This window comes from Rhinolophus sinicus, chromosome 15 (genome assembly GCF_057876585.1).
Source record: "Rhinolophus sinicus isolate RSI-liver-muscle chromosome 15, RSI-T2T, whole genome shotgun sequence".
Classification (NCBI taxonomy): Eukaryota; Metazoa; Chordata; class Mammalia; order Chiroptera; family Rhinolophidae; genus Rhinolophus; species Rhinolophus sinicus.
The window spans coordinates 35,272,568-35,283,587 of NC_142515.1; the positions used below are offsets into that span (position 1 = coordinate 35,272,568).

General features: G+C 39.9%; 1 protein-coding gene across 1 annotated transcript; it reads right to left on the reverse strand.

Annotated features, from left to right (window-relative positions):
* Positions 1-3,946: 3,946 nt before the first annotated feature.
* MBL2 (mannose binding lectin 2) lies at positions 3,947-8,688 on the reverse strand. The gene is made up of 6 exons (XM_019738498.3): positions 8,555-8,688; positions 8,097-8,189; positions 7,307-7,499; positions 6,804-6,920; positions 5,212-5,280; positions 3,947-4,420 (listed from the first exon to the last, which is right to left on the reverse strand). The coding sequence occupies exons 2-6, from the start codon at positions 8,106-8,108 to the stop codon at positions 4,047-4,049; spliced, it is 765 nt and encodes a 254-aa protein (XP_019594057.1). The 5' UTR covers positions 8,109-8,189; positions 8,555-8,688; the 3' UTR covers positions 3,947-4,046.
* Positions 8,689-11,020: the final 2,332 nt, after the last annotated feature.

Sequence of the window (11,020 nt, forward strand, 5' to 3'; positions counted from 1 at the left end):
AGGTACCAAATGCTACAGTGCATAAGGGTCTCATCCATGTAGAGAAACTTCTCAGGTGAGGGGCCTTCTTCAGGCCCAGGTAAGTGTGAGTGTTAACCTTCTTTATGAAGCAGATGGTGCCTGTGTTCTCTCTTTCACAGGGATGGCCAAGGTAGTACCTACATGGCACAGAGTTCTCACTGGGCTGCCAATCAAAAGCTGGCAAAGGTCATATTTCCCACCATGAATCCTGCAAGGTCAGAGCTGGAAAACAGAGGAGACAAAGTTTGGATTTTGATCAGAGTCTGTGTGTGCTTCAATGCACTTATGTACTATATGTGTTTGTGTATGTATGCTTGCTGTACATGTGTTTTGAGTGTGTATGTGTCTCTTTGAGTGTTTTTTGGGTGTACCTCTGTGTGTGAGTGTTCTGCATAATCATTTTTTGCGTGTGCCATGCTGCCTTTCAGTGTGAGTGTGGTCACCTGCCGTCATCAGCATCTCCTCTGACTCCTCCTTTGGTATCTGAGTGGGACACCAGTTGAGTGGAACATGGAAAGCGCGTTGTAGAAACAGGTCTCAAAGGAAGGGCCTGCTTACACAGCACTGGTCCAGAACAGGTAGAAAAGAATAAGAATAGTTGCCTGAACTTGTTCATGACCCTGGGGTATGGGATAACATGGAGAATATGCTTGGGGAAGTGTTTGGGGAAACACTTCATTATACTGCTTTTCAGTTGTCTCTGCCTGCTCTGGAAGCTTAACACAACAGCAGAAGTTTCCTCAGCAACCCTTCAGAACTGGACTTAGGAATACAGTGACTAAAATTGTACAGTGTTCATTGTTTCTACCAATGGTTTGACACCTAAGTTAGGAAGTGATTTGACTTCCTTTTAACAAGCCCACCAGCCCAAACTCCTCCAAATTATTTCTGTCATCTTTAAAATATTCCACTCAGGAGATTCTATGCTGCCAGAATTTAAATCATTGAGTACATCTCTAGGATCCACTCTCAGGGATATTTGGATTTTCTCAAGGTTGACAAATATTAATCATTTGAGTGTGAGATTGTTTTTGGAAATGGATAAATGTCACTGAGGAACATGTAGAGCAGCTTTCAGGTATGGGGCATTCTCACAGGGGACAGCCAGCTGAAGGGATATTGGGATTGGTCTCATCTTCAGCAAGTTATGTTGAGACTGCATTCATCCACAAGGGATCAACTGACAAGGATCTATGTCAGTGGTGATAAAAACAGAGAAAGAACAGACAGTCATCATAACTAGTCATTTTAAGTATCGTCATCCCTCCACTCAGCCCAATACCGGAAGACTATATTCAAGGAAGCAGGGATGGATTGATAGAAATGATGACTCCACCCCTACCTACAAGCCCCTGCAGCATAAAAGGGTAAGTAGGAAGAGAGGAAAGTTTGAGTTAAATACGAGTCTGAAGTTTTTAAAAAGAATTAAAACAAAGTCACATTAATAAACTAGGAAAGGATGTTCACTGTCACTACTTCTATTCAGTACTGTATTGAGGTTGCTGACCAGTGTGGTAAACGAGAAGAAAAAAACAAAGATATAACAATTGGGAAAGAATAAATAACTGTTGTATTTTCAGATTGCATGACTATGTATGGAAAATCTAGAAGAATCTATACACTATTAGAACCAAGAAATTGACATTTTGAGGTTATTGACTATAATGAGATCAGGTACAAAAATTAATTGTACTTCTGTATACCACAAATAGAAAATGAAAACTACTAAAATATTACTATTTTTAAAACCACCAAAACTTCCAAAGCAAGATATGCAAGATGTTAAATACTTTAAAACATTGTAAAAGAAAATAAAGTAATCCTAGTTAAATGGAGTCTTATATTATGATCACTGATGGGAGACTCAGTAGTTAGTTGTCAATTCTGCCTAAATTGATCAATGGAATCAATGCAGTCCCAACAGAAACTTATCCAGTTTCTGTGAAACTTCAAAAGCTGTTTCTAAAATTCAGATGGAAATGCCAATAATTAAGAAAAGCCAAAGCAACTTTGAAGAAAAATATGGTTGGAAGGCATATACTACCAGATGCTAGTTCTTATTATAAAGGTACAGTGTTAGAGATAGCATAGTATTTGGCACAAGCATCACAAATAAACCAGTAGAATAGTATAGAAAGCCCAGAAGCAGACCCACACATATACAGGTACCTAATTTATAAGAAACTACTTTAATTTAGTGGGTGAGGAGGAAGTATTGTCATTCCAACAATAGTACTGTATCACATGGTTATACAAAGGATAGATAGAAGGTTCAGCAATGCAATTACTAGAAAAAAAAATATGAGAATATCTTTATGACTTTGGAGTAGGCAAAGATTTCTTAAATGGGACCAAAAAGTACTAAATATGAAAGGAAATACTGATAAATTGGACTTTGTTAAAATTACTAACTTCTGTTCATCAAAAGTCAATACTGGGAACAAGTCACAAACTTGAAAAATATTTGTGATACATATAAACAAAAATGACTCATATTTAGAATATAAAAGTAACTTATAAGTTGATAAGAAAGATGCCGGCTACTTAATTTAAACAACATAGAATAGACTTGAATAGGTATTTCACCAAAGAAAATATCCAAGTACCCACTAAGCATATGAAAAAGTATTCAACATTATTACATGTCAGGGAAACAAAGGTAAATCCATAGTGAAATATTATTTTATACCCACAGGAATGGACAAAATTAAACGGATTGAAAAATATCAATTCTTTAAAGTAGGTAGAGCAACTAGAACTGACACACATTGCTAGTGGGAGTGTAAATTCATATGATCACTTTGGAAAGCTAAACACATACTTACCCTATGACTCACCAGTCCTGGATAGATAACCAAGAGACATTAGTGCATAAGTCTCCCAAACGACACCTACAGAAATTTTCATGAGATGTTTTCTTAATGGTCAAAAATCGGAAGCAGTCCAATGGTGTATTAACAATAGAATGGATAATCTGAGGTGTATTTATGTAGTGGACCCTTACAAGGCAATGAAAATGAAACGTATTGCTACATGTAACAACATGAATGAATCTTAAAGACTTAATTTTGGATGAAAAAAGCAAGACATAAAACAATATGTATGTACGAATGTATGTGTGTATGATTCCATCTATATGAAATTCATAAATATACACAATTAATGTATAATGATAGAGGTTGGAACAGTATTTACCTTGGGGATCTCAACGAGGAATATCAACTAAGAAGGTGGGGCTTCTAGGATGCCAGAAATATCCTGCATCTTGGTCTAGAAGGTGGTTACATGGGTGCATACAAGAATTGTACATCTGCGAGAATGCGTTAATCAGTTCACATGAGATTTATGTTCTTTACATAGGTTAGTATTTAATGTATAAACAAAACACAGTTCAGAGAGGAAGCAACAAAACAGATCCTCATATTACCTGAGACAAGCCGAAAAGCTATGGATAGGCTGAGAGATGTCATTTAGTGAAGCCCTCTACCCAAAGAGAAAAGAAGGCTCAACAGAACACAGGTGTTTATAGTAAATGGAAAAATAAATCCATTTTATTTTAAAACTTTAGCAAGTTAACACTACTCAAACAAAAGTGCATAACCTAATTAAAATATTATATAAATTATACTAATATTACATAAATTATATGAAAAATATAGATAATTCGTATAAGATGCATAATATCCGTAGGGTCTGATTCACAGTAAACATTAAAAATATGTTATCAGTACTACTACTATTGTTGCTACTAGTTACTACTGTTACAATTTTGTTTAGTGATTATTACGAGTATTGGGTCTGAACCAGAAAGTTTCATTGTACCACTGCCAGTTTCTTCTCACTTCTCACCTCCCACATCCCCTCGTTCAATCTATTCTCATTTTCTCTGATTCTCCACAAAGGGGAAAATCAATACTGGCTATGGGAAAATTGATACAGATTTATCTTTCAAAGCAGACCCTGGGCCTGAGATGAGGTAAAGGGACTGGGGGCGGGGTGGGGGAGGGGCTGAGGGATGTGCCCCCTCAGACAGGGAATTCGCAAACTGCCAAAGAGGAGGATGAGCAGGTCACGTCATTCCACGTGCCATCTTTCAGGATGGTCACACAGTCTTCCCCAGATTCAGCGTTGTTGGGCTCGTTCTTATGCCAATTTTGGTAGGTCACAGCCCTTCCGGCCAGATCCACAAAAAGGCCTTCAGTCTGTTCATCTGTGATGCCCAGGAAGGCCCCTTCTCCGGCTACCTTCTGGATGGCCTTGTTCTCGTCCTCATTCAGGGGCGTGGCCATAGAGCCCTGGAACTGGGCGCACAGAGCCTTCGCTTTATCAAAGGTCATAATTTCACCACTGGTCAAGAATACCTTCTTCCCAACTTGCTTGCCCAGAGAGAAGATCAGCCCTAAAATGGGAAAATGTGGGTGACAGTGGCTTGTCTTTAAGTCCAGCCCAAGGTATTGTCTTCTAGAGTAGAATTACCTCATGAGATATAGTATGTCCAATTAACTTTGAATTTCAGGTAAACTTTTTTTTTTTTTTTTAATAAGTATTGCCCATGCAATTTTAGGCCATGCAATTTTGGGCACACAGTTATACTGAAGAAAAAAAAAATGTTGTTCATCTGAAATTCATATGTATATGAATGTTTTGTTTTTTGTTTGTTTGTTTGTTTGAATTTGTTAAAGCTGGGAAACCTAATTTGAAGAGACATATACTGGAAAGGCCTTTGTCCTTTTGGATTAGAGTTCTGAAGACATATAATCTGTAATTCTGAATTTCACCCTAATATTAACTTGAGAATAAACAAATATATCTGAGAATATTGCCCCAGGACAAGAGGGCAAAGGAGGAACAGGTTAGGCCCATTGTTGGGTCTCAACACCAGCATAATAATGGGAAAGGGTTGTAGGTCCCAGTTTCATTGACACATATGCACACTGATGGGAAAAACTATAGGATTCTGGTCTCTGGAGTCAGATTGATTTCCATTTGTAAACTACCTCTGCCATTCAGCTCTGTGCATTTGAGCAAGTTATGTAATTTCTTTTTGCCTCTATTTCTACCCAAAGGTTGTGAGGAATATAAGCGACAACTATCCAGGTGCTAGGAAATTATGTGTATTTCATAAATATTTGTTGCCGTCTACCTTCCCAAACTTCAAGCTGCCTGAAAAGTAAAAGAGAGAAGGCTTACAGTTTTTCAAACGGTCCAATTCCGATCGCAGAGCTTTTCTTTCTGAAGCAGCCAGGTCATTATCACAATCTAGAAAATTAAAACAAAGTGAAAGAGCATTGTTGAGAAAGGGTTTCAGAACTATAAGCAGGTAGGGTATCTTTATCAAAAAAAAAAAATTATATATATACACATACATATATATTCTTTTACATTGATATTTGTTCTTTGAAAAAAATAAATATGTATATATAACTATATAACTATATATATATATATATATACTATAACTATATATATATATATATACACACATACAGAGAGACAGAGAGAGAGAGAGAGAGAGAGAGAGAGAGAGAGAGAGAGAATAAGGAAAAGTATCTCTATTCTCATCCATCCCAAAACATCACTCTTCGTCTGTTGAGTATATCCATAGACATGTAATGCATACATACACACTCACATGCAAATGCACATACATGCACTCCCTGATGACTTAGCATGATAGCACTCCATACACCAAGCTATTCATTAATTGTTGTTTTTCCCAAATAAACAGCTCTATCATAGATTAGGAAAAAACAAAAAAACAAACCTCTTGGGAAATTATTATGTGATGGTTAATATCAACTAAAAGATTGCAGGGTTTTTGTATTTAGGGAGGTTTTGTTTTTGTTGCTTTTTTGTTTTAATTTAGTTTTTCCAGAGCTTGTTCTATTAATCAGTAAACCAAGATTTTTGTGAATTGCCCATTATTTAAGTCTGTGTGTGTGTGTGGGGGGGGCAAGGCAAGCCATGTGTGATAGATAGCAAAAATGGCTTCAATATGGTGTGTCTTTTCATTAAGATTTCCCCACTCCTTGAATCTGGGATGGCCTTGTGACTTGTTTTGACAATTAGAATGTGACAGAGGCAATAATGTACATGTCCTAAGCCTTCAGAAGGTCTTAAACTTAAGCTTCTATTCTTTCTACTCCTCAGAATCTTGTAATCACCTCTATGGGAACAATCCCAGGCTAGCTTGTTGGAGGATGAGAGACCTGTGGCTCACTCCACCTGATAACTAAACAACAGCAAGACTTGTAAGTGAGACCATTGGTCATCAGTTGACCACAGACACATGAGTGAATCCAGCAGAGACCAACAGAAAAATCACTCAGTGGATCCACAGAATTGTTATTTAAATAAATGGCTGTGTGTTTTTTTTTTTTTTTTTTTGTATGTTCCTCATGAAGTAAAAGATAACTGATATACCATGTATATACTGCTGTTGTGAAAATAGACATGACAAGCCCAACACATAAGTGGCCTATTTTCTCCCTTTTGGACTAGAGCCTCACATTGTTATCAGCTAAAGGGAGTTAGGGCCCAGCGCCTTCTGGGGATGCCTGGTGAAGGAGTGGCTCTGAAGAGTTTATAAGTCTGTATTCAGCATAGGTAGAAATCCTCTGAGGCTCTAAGTAATCTGAAGAGAGCGGAGGGTGCTGGGGCAGAAAGCAGAATTGAGCATCTTCCCACAAAGCAGCAGGAGAAGGGGCATCTCTCATCAGGTACTCAAAGTCCCAGGATTCAGGGTGTCCTTAACCTAGATCTTGCTGAGGTAAGCTCCTTACCTGGACATTTTCCAGGGTCTCCTTTTTGGCCTACTATTCCTGGTGACCCAGGGGGCCCTGGGATTCCTTGAGGCCCCAACTTTCCAGGAGGGCCCTGTAAGCCTCTGAGTCCTTGGCCTGTTGGAAGACGGAGGGAACATAAATCGATATCGGTGCTGTTGCTCTATTTGTCCAAGAGTTTGATGCCTAATCCCTTCCCAGGAGAAAGGAGACACTAACCCAGGACCAATTTTTCTAAACTACTACTTCTAATGACCCAGAGAAGAAAATCCTCCTATGTCCCATGGGATGGCCAATTCCCTAAGCAAGTAGGATAACCATGTCTCACCAACTCCTGTGTGGAAGTCTGGGATGCTAGAGAGTCAGCTATAATTGTATTGTGAATTATAATATGTAGTTGAGAGTAATGCAACCTGCATACATAGGGCAGTATTCTCCTTATATGCCCAGGCAGTTTTGTCTGGAAAGTAAAAAGTCACAGAGATAGAACAGCCCAATTGTACCTGGTTCTCCCTTTTCTCCCTTGGCACCATCACGCCCATCTTTTCCCGGGAAGCCATTGATGCCTGGAGAACCACAGGTGATCACAGGGCATGTCTTTTGGACATTCTCACAGGATTCTGTTTCTGAACAAGATGCTGTCACCACACTCAGGAGAAGGAGAGAAAGCGATGGAAACAGGGACATGGTCCTCACCTTGGTGTGCGAAAAGTCAAGGAAGAGTCTCTCATCTTGTTCAGCTAATCAACACATATTTACCAAATATTTCCTCTATCCTATTACCTGTTCTGAGTGGAGGTGATGTAGAGATGGATAAACCATTCCTGCCCCCTTACTGGGGATTTGGAAAAGTAAATAATCTGACACTGTGTGATTAACAAATGTAGGCACAACAACATGCAATGGGGACCCCAAGAAGAGGGTCATGTGTGCCCATGCCCCTGGTATCACCACTAGAGTTCATGAGTAGGCTTTCTATGTCATTTGTGAGAGCAAATGGGCCTACATGTTGCCAGCACATTCATGCCTATTAGCTTAGTGGGTAGAAGTGAATGAAGACCAGGAACCTGTCAAAGCTCATTCTTTCCCCATCTCTGCCCTTTGGGCTCATCTGTCACCCGCATCCCATCCTCCTATCTGGGCAAAGTTAATCAACATTGACTCAGTGGCAGGCACCAAGCTGCCGACTGATGATCCAGAGAGGAAGAGTCACTATTAGTCACTAGCCCAGCCCAGAATTAACGTGAGTTTGCTTCATCTCGAGGTTTTAGTTCCCATGCAAGAGAGACTTACCAGGGGTAGCATTTTCTCTAGAAACCTCTCACTACCTTGGCCCTAGCGGAGTGCCAGATCTCTCTCCAGTTCCTGGAAGGACTTTCTTGTGTTCTGTGAGTCAAAAACATTGGCAATTAGACCACCTTCCTTGACTGCCCTTCCCATTTCTCAATGTTAGCATTTCATCTGTCCTTCGAAGCTCTTTCAAAGCTGTCCTTCCTCAGGAAACCTCAGTAGCCCAGCTTTGTGAGTCTAATCCTTCATGGCTGTCTTTGAAAATAAAGGCAATCTCATTTCCAAGTGTTCAGGTAAATCCAGGAAAGTCACAGGTGCCCCAACATAAGCAGAGAAAGAGGCACACCCTGTATGGCTTCTGCCTGCCATCTCCCCACCTCTATCCCGCCAGAAAGCCCCCCTTTAGGCCTCCAAGTTCAAGTCAAGCCCCTAGAAAAATCCATACCCTGGAAAGGACTTACTAGGGCTTCTGCAGAGCAAGGAAGCAGAGACAAGGAAGCTGGCCCTCCAGCCAGGGGCTCTGGCAGTTGCCTCAGGGTGAGGAAGGAGGCTGGACTTGGCAACCGCAGGGCGCAATCACCTTGTACACTGGCAGAGTGGGCCTGGCCTTCAACCCCAGATTAATAAACAACTCTTCTTAGGGCTGCACTAAACTCTCCTTAGCATTTCCCAGAGGCTTCTGACATTTTGTTCAACAGCTGTTTACTTTAATAATGCACCAATCTTCCTGCAAATTGCCATCCATTTTGGCAGTTCTCGTTGCTGAGACGCTATAAGGAGGCTCACGTGATACGTCATTGTTTCTAATAGAGAAACCTAAAAATAGCCAGGAATGCATCCACATGTTTGTGCACACCAACTATACACACAAACATGTGCATGAGCACACACACACATCTGTGAAAGCACAGCAGAACCTTGCTGCCTTGAACACACCAAGACCACCCCTGCCTCAGGCTCTCCACTTGACATTCTCCTAGCCTGCACATCCCCTCCACTGGGTCACTGGCTGGCTCTTTTTTCTATTCCAATACCCCTGTCTCAGAGAAACCTGTCTCAATCAGCCCCACCGAGCGACTCTCTATCTTCTTAGCTTGCTTTATTGTCTTTCATATTATATATATTTCATGGTATTATAGTCTAGCTATTTACCTTCCTTTTTAATTTTGTTGTTGTGGTAAAATATGCATAGCATAATTTTTACCATTTTGACGATTAAGTGTACAATTCAGCAGCATTAACTACATTCACTTTGTTGTGTAACCATGACCACTATTCATTTGTGGAACTTTTTCATCATCCCTAAATGAAACTCTGTACCCATTAAACAACAGTGTCCAATTCCCACCCCCACCCCGTCCTCTGGTTACAACTGTTCTACTTTTTGTCTCTATGAATTTGACTACTCTAGGTACTTATGTTAGTGGCATCATACTCCATTTCTGTTTCTGTGACAGGCTTATTTCATTTATAATAATGTCTTCAGGGTTCATCCATGTCGTAGCATATATCAGAATTTCCTTCCTCTTTAAAGCTGAGTAATAATTCTATTATACGCAAACATCATATTTTGGAAGCTTCATTTTTAATAGCCAAAAAAATCTGGAACTGACCCAATTATCCTTCAACAAGTGAATGGATAAATAAACTGTGGAAAAATTACAGAAACAAACAAAAAAAAAGAATGCTGGTAAATAATGTTTAAACCCAAATAAGATTAGTATCTTGCTATATTGCTCCGATGCCAATTTCCTGTTTTTGGTACTTGTATGTTAGAACCTATCATTGGTGAATGATGGATGAAGAGTACATGGTGCCTTTCTTGATTATTTATTCAACTTATATGTGAGACTAAAATCATTTCAAAAGAAAACTTTTCCAAAGGGAGTCTCAAGGAAGTTGTGGGTGTTCCAAATATTATTCCTGCTTCCTTCCAAGTTTCACATTGTGACTAGCCTGTGCAATGGCTTGAAAGTGAGACAGAGTAGGCCAGGTTCCCAAAGATAATACGATTAATTCTGACTGGGTTTACAGTGTGAGATCCAAGTGGTGAGAGATGAGGCATGAGCAGGTTAACAACAGAATTATAACTTTTATAAGACTTTAGGCCTCCTCCAAAGGGTCATGAGAGAAATTTCAACAGAAGAGAGAACATCAGCTTTGAAAGTTTCAAAGCTTGTTCTGACTACAGTGTGGAGAAGGATTGGAAGGGAGCAGGTATGGGAAAAATCTGACCTGCAAGGAGGTACTGTCATCTAAGCAGCAGATAATGGTGGCCAGAATTAGGATAATGGCAGCTGGATCAAGAAAGTGGACACGTTTGAGAACATCTGCAAGGTATATTTGATGGAACTTGGGAATTGGTTGGATGTGAAATGATGAACAAAAAGAAGGAATTTTTATGGATAAACAGGTTTCTGACTTAAATATCTGAATGTCGTTCAACTGAAATAGGAAATAAAGACACAATAACCATTGCAAGGAGGGGGGAGATAATGGGTATTGTGTGGGTAAATGGCTTGAGCCATATGATGGTGGTCAAGAGGGACAATCTAGAAGGAATGGAACAATAACTTTATGAAGCACGACGGAGTTGATTTTGAACATCATTTCTAATAGACGTGTCATAAAATGTCATGTGAGCTTGGAGTGGTGAGAGAACCCTTCATGGAAGCTTTACATAGATGTTACAGAGCCATGCTCTAGAGGCCTCCAAACACCAGAAGGAATGTGGGTGAGATTCTCTTCCAGCTCCCTTCCAACTGGACTGTCCTTGGCTTGTGGAGGGCCTGGTTTCCCTACTTTCTGCTGACTCATCTCTTCTGCCTAAAACATGTCCAGGGTGGCAGAGAACCACATGCCTAAATCACATGACAGAGACTAAGAGATTCAGGGCCTAACAAGGCTTCAGGCAACTTGTTCATCTC

Bases quoted from the DNA above. Each gene is read 5' to 3' on its own strand.
- MBL2 (XM_019738498.3), bottom strand. The intron at 6,921-7,306 runs GTACAATTGGGC...GTCTTCCAACAG, and splicing joins GGGAGAAAAGGGAGAACCAG to GCCAAGGACTCAGAGGCTTA. The intron at 4,421-5,211 runs GTAAGCCTTCTC...TTCCCATTTTAG, and splicing joins ATTGGACCGTTTGAAAAACT to GGCTGATCTTCTCTCTGGGC.